This window comes from Merops nubicus, unplaced genomic scaffold, assembly GCF_000691845.1.
Source record: "Merops nubicus isolate BGI_N331 unplaced genomic scaffold, ASM69184v1 scaffold53066, whole genome shotgun sequence".
NCBI lineage: Eukaryota > Metazoa > Chordata > Aves > Coraciiformes > Meropidae > Merops > Merops nubicus.
The window spans coordinates 11,124-25,464 of record NW_008616654.1 but is presented as its reverse complement, the minus strand read 5'-3'; the positions used below and the strand labels follow the sequence as shown (position 1 = coordinate 25,464).

Sequence of the window (14,341 nt, the reverse complement as noted above, 5' to 3'; positions counted from 1 at the left end):
CACGGGGTCAGCACGGCAGCGAATAACCCCAGCTGGGCCGGCTCTTGGCCGGTTGGACCTCCCTCCCGACTGCAGAGGAAAACCAGCCCGATCCCAGCCGAACCAGGACAATGTCATTTATTCCACAATCTTTTTCTGGTATTTTAGGTTTGATTACTACAAATTAATTCAATTATGCTGTGTATTTTTAAGTATATCATGTCACTCCTAGACAAAAAATAAATCTTTAATCTAAAAAGAGAAAAAATTACTTCATTCTGTTTTGTTAAGAATGGGTCGTGGGTCCTGAGAATAGTGTAAGAAATGTTTCATTTTCTCTCTGTGATTATTTTGGAAGGTATTTCTCTTGAATTAGTACAGTTATGTGATCAGCTGGATAATTTTTAATTGCTTATCAGAGAAAACAAACTTCACTGAAAGGGTCTATCAAGGCAGAAAAAAAAAGCTGTACTTTGAAAATACTTCAGAAAAAAGCAGCATCAGTTAAAAGCTAGTGTGTGGAAAACTCACCACTACTGTGATCAGTAGTTGCTGTCTGCCTCTCCCTCCCCAAAACAATCCTTCCCAGATTTTGGTCTTTCACTAGCAATGTATCAACATGGAGCTACAACACTCCTGACCAATACGGCTGAAATCACGACTCCTGTCTACAGCAAGAGCAGCCAAACCAGTGCTCAGTTTGCTAGTGCAAAAATTTGTTTTGTACTCTGCAGAACTCTATCATCACAGAAAATCTATGTTTAAGTCTACTTAGGAAGAACTTCACCTCTGCTGGTGGCAGTTACCAATATGTTCTCTTGCTAGATTGAAACCCTGTGACATGATGGTTTAACGAGGTTTCCAGATTAAAATCATATTTAGCATTCAAAGCCAGAGAAGACAACAGACACATTCCACTTCTGGGCTAAAGTAACTTTTCAGCATTAGAAGAGTCCTACTTAAGTAGCATGAAGCGGTTTACCTCTTTTCTAACTGTAAAAACACTGGTTTTGTCCATAGTCCACACACCTTTGGAACAGATCTCTTATGGTCGCGATTAAAACCAAAACCAATCAAAACCTTTACCTGACCTGAAGATAGCTAGTTTCTCCCCCCCCCCATCAGCTACAGAAATCACCTTCAACATATACATTTGTAGTAGCTGTTTTACCTGATCTGTTCTTTCTATCAGATGTATCATCCAGGGCTGACAATGCAGTAGAGATGCTCTTCTGAAGATCATGATTACCCCCCACAGAATCATCTTCATCAGAAGAAAATGAAGGCAGTGTTTCTAAATTTTTCTTAAGTTCTTCATTGACTTTTTTGGTTGGACTTTCTTCACTAACCTCAGCAGCTATGGGTGCTGCTGCTGGTGGTTGAGGCTTTGCAGAAGACTGTAGGCAAGGGGCACGAACTATCTGGGTAACCGGTCGCCTAGTCCTGTTTGGCATTCGTACAGCTGGAGCTGAAAACTGTTGCCTAGGCCCAGACTTCAGAAAGTCTAAAAAAGATGCAATAAATCCTGTTTTGACTTCAGGCTGTTTTTCTTCAACTTCTTTAATCTTCTGTCTCATTCTTTCCTGATGCTGGTAAGTATCATAACAACTTTCAGAAACAGGAGAGGAGTACGCCAGACATGAGTCATTTCCTCTTGAATTTTGACGTTTACACTGTCCACTTCTTTTTACCTGCTTCTGAATTGCACTGTCATCTTCTGCAGCAGTTTTGTTTTGGCTTTTTCCTTTGCTTTTTTTCTTCTGAAGGCTCCCTTGAGTTAAATCTTGGCATTCTTCTTCAGTTCTGCTAACGGTTCCATCTGCACTTTGAGGCACAGATAGTGGCTGTAACGGACCCTTTGACTGGTTACCTGCTACTGTACCATCATCCCCACCTATATAAAAATCATTCTCTGAAGCAGCACTTTCTTCACTTAGACTCCTACCGCTTGAAACGAATTCTGTGTCTCTTGCATTCAGCGTACCATCAGCAGCAGCATCGTTATCTTCTTCAGATTCACGACTGATGCTAGACTGTTTCTTAACTGGAACAGCCCCTTGTTCTTGCTCTTCTTGACCAGGGCCAAGGGCGGGAGAGGTCATTCTTGTTGGTACATTTTGATCAGCAGTTTCGATGTGTTGTTGATCAAGGTTCACAGTTTTCATCTGTATTGTTGACACTGGTGTAAGATTTATAGTAATTTGGCCTCCATTCAGAGAAATATTACTTATGTTTGCTGGCTTTCCAACTACACTAGGTGAGGCACTGAAACCAGAAGACACATGTCTCACATCCATTGATCGGAACTGTGTTTTAGGCTCCTCACTGTTTTCAACAGACTGGATTTCCTCTTCATTAGAAGCAGACTTGGCAAAGTCAGGTGATGTCACTCCACAAGCTGCTGCTGTTGCTGCTAAGATATCATCTACATTGGATAATATATTCCTCTCATCACTGAGAAGTATAGACTCAGGAAAACATATTGAACTAAGAGAAACAAACTGATTCTTTGAATCATGTTGATTTGTCTGAGTATAATGCTCTTTTGTTGTCAAATGTTGCTGTAGTGGTTTTGAGGGCTCAGAAATGTCCATTTTCATTACTTCTGAGTTCTGAGAATGAAGATGTTGCTGTGCATGACCCCCATTACTTTGAATAATATGACCGTCCATGTGAAGGAATGGGTGTGTCACCTGCTGAGGACTTTGTATTCTTTGCACTTGTGGTGATGCCTTTGCTTGTCCCAAACCTGGCTGCAGCATTGACTGATGAAGAATCTGCAAGTCACAGGCTGACTCCAGAAGCACCTGCGCACTGGGCAAACACAGCTGGTGACCATGTCTTAAAGCATGAGGCTGAACCTGTGATGGTGTACTAATGACTTGGCCTTGCTGCTCTTGAGCTTTACTTTCGTGTACCTTATGCATAAGAGAATGTTGCTGGTTTAGCTCTTTAGCACTCACTTGTGTTGTTTGCATTAAATTAGCTGTCTTTTTTATATCATGGCTTAGGCTCGTGATATGGCCAATATGTTGGGAAAGCTGTTCCACAGAACTGACCATTCTTTCATCTTTTTTTGCTACTTGAAGAGTAAGTCCAACAACTTGATCTTCAAGACGAGAGTTACTTCTGATGACACTTTGAGAGTATCTATCATCTGCTTTTGAGACCCTATAGGATGCATCCTGAGTGTTGATTTCCTCATCAGTTAGCCTTTGAGTGGAAGATTCAAGAGTAGCTTGCTGCTGCAACACCTGCATATTCTGCATTGACAATTCCTCCTCTTGTTTTGACGAGGCATACAAATTTGAGTCAGAATTCCTTTTAACATATGACTTTGTTTCTGAGGAAGGTCTGTTGTTCTGCAATGTCTGTGAATGAGCTGGGGATGCAAAAGGAGGAGACTGGACAGATGGCAAAAACTTCTGAGACTGAGGAGAGGAGGATTCTTGTGACTGAGAGTTCTGAGAAGAATGTAAAGAAATATAGCTCTGATTAGGGCTCGAGGCTGGAAGAGTTTGTATCCGAGGAGAGGCATTAAAGGAAAGAGAAGGCGATGTTAAAGACTGCCCTGAAGAATAGCTTTCTGAAGGACTGACAGCTGATAAAACTTGTGATTGAGATGAAAAACTAACTTGGGATTGGCTAACCGGAGATAAACCCTGAGAGTGACTAGAAGAATAGCTCTGAGACTGGCTGACCGAAGAAAGTTCCCTTGTTTGCCCAGAGTAGTTCTCATTTGGAACTGAAGTCAATACCTGTTCCTCTGAGGAGTAACTTAGACTTTGACTATCAGAAGTAATAGTTTGCGATTGCCCAGAAAAAGTCAATGTTTTATACAGTGAGGGCAGCTTCTCAACCTTGGTGGATGAGAAATCTTGTGAGTGACTGACAGGTGGAGCATTCTGAGCCTGGGATGAAACATAGTTTTGGGACTGGCTGACTGACAGTAGGCTTGGGAGCTGTGCTGTAGAATAGATCTGTGCTTGGCCGGTAATGACAGAACTCTGGTTTTGCGCAGTTTTGGCATAGCTTTGTGTCTGCAAAGTGGGAGCTACACTTTGAGGTTTGGGGGTCTTTGTTGACCTTGGAGGCTGCTTCATGGAACAGTTTTTCACTTTTGTTGTGGAAGCAGATGGAAAACCAGGTGATGAAATTGCAGACGAGTATGACTGAGCAAGTTCCACTGTGACTTGAGAAGTCTTCTGCTGTGGTCCTCCATTGCTCACCTGAGTAACATCTCCGACTGGGCTGCAGGATAATGCCGAGTGCCTAGATGTATCCTGAAAATTAACTCCACTGGTACTCGTTAAATAGCTGTGTAAGGAATGCTGTGAAACAGTCAGTTGAGCCTGAACAGACTGAGTACTGGAAGGCCGCTGGTGGTGTTTAATAACACTACATTCTCGCTGAAGTGCTCTGTCGATAGAAGCAGTGGAACCAGTAAAGACAGATGTGCTATAAGCCTGAGAAACCTGCTGAGCTCCTCCAAGGGTTGAAGGCAACAAACTAAATTGAGGTTGCAGGAGATGGGGTGCAGATTCTTGGGCAGAACGATATGTTGATGACTGAGGTGGTATACTGGTACTTAGAACAGAACTGCCCAGGCGCTCAAGTGTCAAAGCAGTTGGGACAGTGCCCTGCGAGGTTTTAATCTGTAATAAAGGATCATGGGTAGTTAAAAGACCGTTTGATGTTGCACTGAAAGTAGTATCTTGAAGAGTAAGAGAAGGGGTAGTAGCGAAGTTTCTACTGCTGAAAGTGTTGGGATGCTGATACGCTGATAAAGCAGATGTTGGTGGAAATGTTCCCGAGGTTGGCAAAGCTCCAGTAACAAATAGTTCTGTGGCTGTTGAGGAATGCATACCTGGAAAAAAGAAAAAACAAGAAGGGAGTAAAGAGCATAAGGGAGCTTCACAAGTTACAACACTGCATTTCTATAAATCATTTAATTGTAAGCTCTTAAGAGCGTTTACAAATATAAGCTCTTTTAGAATCATCACCCTTTTCAACAAAAACATTTAAAGGGAGGCACTTTTTGTGGGTAATTTTCAACCTGTAAGTGCAATTTTTTTTGCTTAAGAATTCCAAATTCTATACCTACAGTGAATTATCCTGAAGATGCAAATTGTGGATAAAAGAACTGTACAAGATTAATTCTGTTTTGAAACTAAAAGCCCTTTATTAGCTTTAATTTCAGTTTAAAAAGAAGTTCATAGTAGAGGACAACTGATCAAAAGCCTTGACACCTGGATACAGTAAAAGGCAAAATTACACCTTACCCAATTGGAATACATACACAGCTAAAGAAGCAATTCCATCTCCTGCACTTACTCTCACCGATACTTCTAGAATTCACTTTATTAGAAACATTTTAGAGTTTACAGCGTAATATCTAATGGCCTATACACTTTGCAGCATGTTTCTTAAAGAAGGGCTTTGACTTTCAAAGAATAAATGTGATTTGTACGCTTTCTAAAGTAAGAGTCCAAAATAGCCACAGACAGCAACTATCTGCCCAGTGTAATAGTAACTACCCAGCTGAAAGGTATAATATTACTTATTTGCATCCAGACATTGGTATGACATCCTAGCTTTAACAAGATTTCCCAACAGAATATGCTACTCCAACTGCAGAGTGTGAAACTTCCATGCAAGCTTTGGGGCTTACAGCAGTGATCCATATTGCCCAGTGCTTTTCACCCTGTAGCTTGCAGGTACTGGTGAAGTTTGTGTACTATTTCCGAAGTCTATGAAAGAAAGCAAAGAAGGCAAGAATAAATTTGAATAAGCTTGTCAGAGACTTAAACCTCTTGTAAAAGAATCACTTTCAGCTGGGAAATTTACAGGGGTAAACTGGAAAAAATCAAAATCACTGGTATAATTTGACCTTTTTCAGTTCTTCTTGGAGACTTAAAACAGCTTTTAGCTTCTGATCAATTAAGAATAAATTAAAAAATTCTCAGTAAATATAGTGTGTTTTGAGACAAATACTTCAGCTTAAAAAAAATTAATTTTCATTTAAAAACACATTAAAGCCCTCTTAAACTGACTGCAACTTAATCATACAATTGCTTTGGAAGTTTCAGATGAAGCTGCGAAAGAAAGTCTTTGTTTCTCCCTTTCAATTCAAGACAAGCTGATATGAAGAGACATGATACTGAAGGAATGCTAAGGTATTTTTCACTAGTAAACAATAAGGTCTTTCTCAGTAAGAGAGTATAAGCAGTGTTTAAATGTCTTTTTTTCTCTTCTAAAAAACTGCATCATGTTCAACTGGGTTCTCTTTTACTGATCCCTACCACTAACATAAAGGCAGGGGCATCTGGAAGCATCAGAGAAAGGGAAGAATTTATTCCTACTTAAACAGCAGATGTTAATTTCTCATCTAACCTGCACTTTTCCCTTCTGTTCTGTAAACTAAAAGCCCTTCCTACTTTTTCTTAAGTCAGAGAACAGCCAGTCACTGAGGCACTATTATTGGCAGAACTGCTGGAGTTTCTATTTTACTTTTGTAGAGGAGCAGACAAATCTTTTGGCAAAGGTAGTAGGTTGTGTGCACAGATAGCACTTGCTACCCTAAGAAATCAGAACACTGATAATACATCCCACATATCAAAGAAGACCTGGTGTAGGACAATATAACAAACACACTGTTCCTCTTTTCCCCCCAAAACCAGCAGCTGCTGGGTTTGGAGAAAAACCCAAAGTAAAAAGCCCTTCTAAAGAAAGGTCACCTTGAAGAGTGAAGAACACTTTTTTTCCCTCATCAAAAGAAGTTTGTACAAGACGAAACTCTCAAAAGACACTTGGGAGGATTGAGGGATACAGAAAAGCAGCAAAAATATTAAAGGACAACAAAGTTCAGAGAATGGGTAATATTGAAAATGGGCTTACTGATGAGTTCTTAGTAATGAGTACTGAGAAGTCTCTCAATCACTGGTATCAACATCAAACCCGACCCACAGCATGTCTCCCCACTCTTCACAATTCACTGTTAGGCAGGCTGCAATGCAGAAAATGCTAGGATGAAGAGAAAAAAAGATTTCTTCCCAGCTGACAATCTGACGTGAGGATGGGTCATCACAACTCTAAACACCACCGATTTGTATTCAGATTTTTTGACAGACTTAACAGTGTGCATCTTCTTCTGCACTCCCACACATCTGCTTTGGCCCATGGTGAATAAACAGCCACATTCTCTCTTCTCAACTTTTTGAGTAACTCTTCACAGAACGCAGCTGCACATTACACTTAACAGACCAAGTGCAAACTGTCAACAAAAGGATTGTTCAACTTTCCCCTCTTCCCACCTTATACCTCCTCACTCAATCAGAACCAGTGACAATACAGCTGCACTGAGACACAGATCAGCTTGCTGATACAGTGGAAAACTATCCCACCAACGGGAAAAAAACCCACCCAAGTGTTTTCTGTCAGCTCAGTGAATAGGTCTGATTCACTGCACAGCTGCATAATCACCACCAAAGATTAACCAAAACTTGATGCTACCCACAGATGCAGTAGCAACACTTATCTTGGTATGGCTGTCTATAGCAAGCTCAAAATATGCAAAGTTTCCTGCTCTGCACAGAAGGCTTAACAGACAGATGAGGTTTACAGAAAGCATTCAGACAGCCACAAAAGTCAGCATGTTTTATCTGTAAATTAGATGTCTTATTTCTATGCAACATGCACCTCAGAACTTCTTTTTGAGAACACCTTGCTCATTACTTCCGTCTACAAAGGGGCTAAAGTTATCCATAGACTTTTAGCAGTAATATCACAGAAGAACTATGACAGGGAATAGAGATCAAGAATAAAAGATGTGCTGGAGTGCACAGGTAGTCTACCTAAAAACGCTTATGGTGTTAGTGAGATACACAACATAATATCCTATACATCTAAACTCCTTCTAAGCTTCTTATAACAGCTTCTGCTCATATAATTCTCCTAATATATATTTCTGCTAATACAATTGCATGAATTTTGAGATTTTTTAATACCAATATGGAAAAGAGATATAAGACATGCAGCCTTTTCAATTAGTCAGGACATTTTTGTTTCAAATTCTGCCAAACATTCAATAGAATCATGTCAAAGTTTTATTTCAAGAGTAATTTTTTTTTTTTTCACCTGTCTGCCAGGAAGGAGCCCTGAATTGTGGTAAAAGGGTAGATCCTGAAGAGACTGCCTGAGCGGTACGAGACTCAATAGCAGAGAGAAAATTCATAACTGAAGAAGTTTCCTTAGTGTTACTTCCAGCACCGTGCATACTGGTATCAAATACTCCTGAAAGACCTAGATGAGGGTGGAGGGAAATGAAACAAAACAGACAATTCAGATGAACTTGAAGAAGCTCAATCAAGTAACAAGGATATACATTAATAATTCACTAAAAGTAACCTATGAAACATTAGAAATATTAAAGTACATTGATTTTTCAGTGTTTTAACTGCTTTACACTGTTGGAATTGTAAACTGGAACCTGAGTATACATTTTTAAATCTACTATTAAATATATGTCAAATATGAGGCTTAAAAACAATATCCAGGTACACCAATAAAATCCTCCATCTGAAAATTCATGTTTCCATTTTTTTACATGAACTGTTTAAACATTCAGAATGCCTTCCGCAATGGGTTCAACTTCTCTGCGTCAACCTTCTCCTGCTTTGGCCAGCTTGTAGCAGTTCAGACTTCTCTGTAGGACTGGCACAAGAAAAGGGGGTTTGGTTGCACTCCCTGTTGCTCACACCTTTCAATGGCAGGGGGCTCAACAGGAAGCACTGGAGAGATCCAGAGTTTTGAGTAACTGAAATTATGTCAACAATGTCCTGATCAAGGACCTGGCCAAAGTCTGCAGATTCCAGCTTGCACATGACCTCAAGTCTTTCCTTAGAAACTGGGTTGCAAAGCAAGCATGAAGAGGTCATGCCCTGTCTTCTCCCAACATGGGCACAGGATATCATCACGATCATAGATCCTGATGCAGATGTAATACAGCCTAATCTGTTACTGTATTTAAAATAAATTTTAACATTTCCCCCAGCACTATGTCTTAGTTTGCACATACAAGTACTAGCAACAGTGTGCTCCAGCTTGAATTAGTTTTGCTATTTGCATTAGTCTACAACAACTGGCATAATTTCTACAGCTGGCTTTTGAGGCATGTTTATCATTTGGCTCTTATGCATAGGCCAAATCCTGAAAAGATGTATTTTAATGAGTAAATGCAGTTTCTTTAAAAAACAACGTTATTGAGCATAACACCCCTCATTTTCCTTTCTACATAATGACGTTCTGATAAAAGCTAACAACTGATGGCTTTATACTACAAACCCAGCTTTTCTAATGCCACTTGACACCACCTGCACGACAAACTCCCTCTGCTTATAAAATTAATCAACTTGAATCTAAAATATGTAACATGTTGTTTGTTCTTTTTTCCTTTAGCTATTTAAGCAGTAATCTCATGATATGGACAGTTACCAGTAGAATGGTGTGTAGCAGAGTATCCAGGAAGCTGATGAGAAGCTGTGTATGTCTGTCTGTGAAGAAGATCTGTTTCTGAATGTGATGAATGTCCTCCTCCATAGCTTAAGCTAAGGAAGAAATTAAACATTATTAACAAATATATACAGCTATAGAAAAAAAAGCACAACTATGAAATCCCAACTACAAGCCAAGAAGTTGCAGAAAACAAGCTCAAGATCTGACAGATGTAGCTGTGCTAGGACATCACTAAAAATGTTAAGCAGATTACAAAAAACAAACCAACCCAAACCACGACAAAATCTAAGAAGCCAAAGTGGAAAAAACCCTCAACAACCGTACAAAAATAAAAGTTGATCGTGGAAAGGTCTACAAAAGACTAGGTCAGAAAGACAGAGGTCTTTCCAGTTCAACTGTAAGAAACACTGGATGGACACTTTTTGTAATGACTTACTCATGTAAAGCCTGCAAAGCAGATCACTACAAACACTTACACACCTCAACATTTCAGTTTCTGACTCCATTAAAACTTACAGGACCACTTTTAATACAAAGGCTGGAATGACTATGAAGCTGCGGAAGCAAAAGTTTTTTAAAGATTATGTTAATTTTGTCATGAATATAACAAAATTGACAGTAAGAACACTAGCAACTAACCGATCTCAGTCTTCAGACCTCCTAGCATTAAATGTAAGTTAATGATCCACATTTTTTATTTAACATTTTGGAATGAGTCATCTAAATTAACATGATGTTTTAATCAGGCTTAATGGAAGCAAACTGAAAATACACACTGTCTTGGTCCATGCAAAAGCAACAATGCAGAAGACAAAGAAATGCACTGTAAACAACAAGCAACATTAGGAACCTGCCAGAAGTACTAATGATTTCCAACTTAAAAGGCAAAAAAAGGAGGGAAAAGCAAAACAAAATCCCAAAGCTTTCAAGCTTCCACAGAAACAGCTCTGTACACTTGGAAAAAAAATTAAAGCCAGCATGACCAAGTAAGCATTTATCTTCCCTTCTTGTCTTTTAGATGTTGAGTTTACAGGTAGCCAGTACTTTCTCCAGTGCACATGTGAGATTGCTTTAAGTTCAAAATTCAATTGTAAATAGATGCCAACAATCTCCAAATAGCAAAATTCACAGCCCTCCCTGCTGACTGCTCTACGGGAGACCTCCCTTATGCCCTTTCATCCCCTGGGATAAGGGGTCAGCAGCTACTCTGCATAAGGGAAGAACTGAACACTTGATGCCAGGAATCATGACATCATGGGAAACTTTTATAGAAGTCACCAAATAATATAAAAATTGGCAACACTACTGGATCTGCTTTGTTTTCATTAGAATAACAAGCAGAGGCAGTGGAGATCTGATGAACCTGTTAAGAGCACTGTGACCTCCACACCTTATGAACTAGCAAGAGCCTGCCTATAAAGGACACAACATTTTAGACTTCTAAATTAACTTCTGTGTCTCAGATACCCTAACAGGGGATATATTTTCTGTTTTGGCTTTTTGTGGCACAAGTAATTCAGAGTAATGCTCCTGTGCTCCTATAGTCAGTGTGCCAGACTAAGGCACGAGCCCGAAGAAGGAAAATCCTTTGAAAAAACAATCTCAGGTACTGCTTTTCTCAGCTGCATTCACTGACCAGGCACTTGAACATCTTTCACAGCAATAACTACCATTGAGAGAATCACACAAAGACCACAAGACAGCCCAACAGACAATTTTGTAGACAAGAGGCAGATTACTCTGAATGATAAAAGCAACTTCTATGCAGAAGGAACTTTTACTTTGTCTCACATAGAGACAAAGACTCCACAAGAGGGAGGATGATGGAATTAATACTAGGATAGAAAATAATCCCTAGCCATAGTATCTCAAAAACCTTGTTAATTATAGAATCTCAAAATTTTAGTCATTATGAGCATTATAAGAATACTTGAAGTATATGATGCCCTTTTTTTAAACAAACAAACAAACAAACAAACAAAAAACCAAACAACAAAACTCCCAGGCCATAGCTAATGCAACCACAACCTCAAAAATGAAATCTGTCTTTCAATAAAAACACTGCATTTATTAGAATAGTTAACTGTTTATTGCATAATTACCAGTTGCTGGAATGTAGATTCTTATCTCAAAAACAAAACCTGCATATATGCCTTCAGTTTACATAATCCTATCCTAAACACAAGCAGAGCAATCTGAAAGATAAATGCCTCAGGGTTTTAGCTTTTAAACAGGCAAACTTATACAGCATGTAACTCACATATCAAAAATACATTAAGCATGGCAAATAACATTATGGCTATCTAGCGTTTTGCACTCTGGTTTTGAAGTCTGTTAAAATTCCACAAGTTCTCACTTGCACTGAAATGTCGGATTAGTTACCAAAGAAACACATTCACGTTCCTTGGTACTGTGTTATTTGTTATCCTTAGTTGCCATACAGTACTCCAAAAATTATTTTCCCATTATCACTAATAGATCACAGTGATTTCTCATGCTGCTGGCATATGCTGTGCAATGAAGTGATTACTTCCAGAAAGTAACACAAATTTGGAAAACAGATCCCCCTGAAGTATTTTTCATTAAAGAGGCCCATTCATTTTTGATATAATATTTACGTGTCTTTTTATTGTCACTGCTGTAATAATGCGTTCAAAAAATCCTCATGACACTGAAAGTAAAATGACTCAAATATTAATCAGCTTTTCAGCTACACTGGTTGGATTAATAGAAGCTTATTGTCTCTCCAGCAAAATTTCTGCAAGAAAATGCACTTAATTGTTACTAAAATACCTCAACCTTGATTTACAGCTCCTTTTTGTTAGCTCATATTAAGTCTTTCCTGAATCAATGCTTCACATACCTGTTTATATTGCTGTTCATATGATAATTTATTTCCACAGCATTCTTCAGTATAATCCATATGAATTTAGGTCTCCAACTGCAAAAAGTTATTAGGCTATTGCATTCGCCACCCTCCTCATCTACGAACACAATTATTTGGTTTGCACATTACACAAGCAGTAGATGTGCTTCTTAACTTCAAACTCAAGTGGAAGGATCACCTTCACAGAGGAAAAAAAAAAATTCGTTGCAATAAGCACTGGACAAATAAGTCTTTATTTTTAATTCTCTAATTTTCTCCAAGTAACCTTGGTCTCTTAGACATCCATACAGACCAAAATATAGAAGCAAAACCACTTTAAACAAGTATCTTCATTTACTTGACACAAAAAGTATTGTTACACTGAAACAGGGCATTTTCATCTTTCTCCTTTATTTTCCAGACTGATTTTCATTATTTTTTAAGTTTAGTAACAGCAATTATTCAAGGTCTAGGGATACCTATAATGCCTACGTGAAAAACAGCCCTGGACTTTTAAGCAGCAAAGGATAGTTCCAGGTGCAATAAATTGTTCCTTTGTTGTTAGGCACTTGTAACTTCTACCTCTGATATGAAGGAAAATTGCTAAAAAGCCACATTAAATCACAGAGAATTCTCAAAGCACTCAAACGGCGCAGGCCGCACTCAAAGTGAAACCAGACACCTACCAGACCAGTAGCTGCACAGGAAACTCCGGCTGCAGGAGAGCAGAGAAGGCCCCGTGCCCCAGAGGGGGAGCCTCAGCACCCCAGCCTCCAACTCAGCACAGGCCAGCCACTCTAGATCCAAAACAAAGGGCAACAACCCACCATGCACCATACAAGTCATCAGATTTGAGGCAGACTATTTGATTTCATGTTTGAGCAGCCTGTTTGACCCTACTGACAAGAAGAGGAGCTGCCCAGCTCCTGCGGGAAGGTGACTGGGCATATGGTCAATTCCTAAACCAAAACAGAGATTAAAAACACAGTGATAGTTTTGTACTGACAAGAATATACCTTAAAACTCACGCTTTGTATTTTATCTGACATAAGATGTATGCAAATATGGGGAAATACTGCTCAAATTTCACTCTCCACCCCAAAGCTCAGACGTTTGTCAAAGGTGTTTCTCTTCGATGAGCTCCTTAGCTATGCCACAGAGCCTTCCAGAAGCCAAAAGCAAAGCCACTTAACATCCAAACACCACAAAACTGACAGACACATTTCTAAATACTAAAGATATTGTTCTAAATAGAAAGTATATAAACTGATATGCAGCTTACATCTCTTTTTGTCCACTCTATTCTAAATGTGTAAAATACAGTTCCAGCTTGCAGGTTCCTCTTTAGAATTGTTTTTGGATTAGATACAACGTGTAGTATTTTGCTTAAATATTTATTTTCACTAACTTGCCTTTATTCACAGCATCCCATAGAGATAGAATGTAAGAGTATTATTTGGAAATATTACTTCAATTTAAAAACAGATGAAATGGAAGATAAACAGCCTGTTGGCCAGCATGTGCTTCAGCTGATCATTCTGACAGCAACAGAGCTTGCAACCGTTTGCTACGGTTCAACCTGAACGTAATCTGGCATCTGAGATTTATATGCAGCTCAGAATAAAAATAAAATTTAAAAGCAATGTCATAGGTAGGTATAGTTAATCCTAAAATGGGTTTGATCTTGTATTTTAAAAAGTAATGACTCTAAGAAATCAGAATAACAAAGGGAGGAGGGATTTACCTAGAATGAAAGCCGCTACTTAAGTTTAGTACTGTTAATAACACCAAATCACTCCTGTTCAACAGAGGGGTAGACATGCTTCTGTTTGTGTAAAAGCAAGCCTGTGCAGACACAATGTTTCAGAAAGTAAATCCAATGGAAAACAAAGGAAAACAAACTCCTGCTCAGCCCAGAGACTCATTTCAGTGCAAAATATTTATTTAGACATGTACACAGTATGTGATTTTTCACCTGTTTCC

At 39.0% G+C, this 14,341-nt stretch overlaps 1 protein-coding gene across 1 annotated transcript; it reads right to left on the bottom strand.

Annotated features, from left to right (window-relative positions):
* Window positions 1-1,117: 1,117 nt before the first annotated feature.
* Window positions 1,118-9,577, bottom strand: QSER1 (glutamine and serine rich 1; the record flags this gene model as incomplete). Its single annotated transcript, XM_008942876.1, has 3 exons — window positions 9,472-9,577; window positions 8,116-8,280; window positions 1,118-4,846 (listed from the first exon to the last, which is right to left on the bottom strand). Coding segments are annotated over exons 2-3 (3,868 nt in total), but the record flags the coding sequence as incomplete, so codon positions are not given.
* Window positions 9,578-14,341: the final 4,764 nt, after the last annotated feature.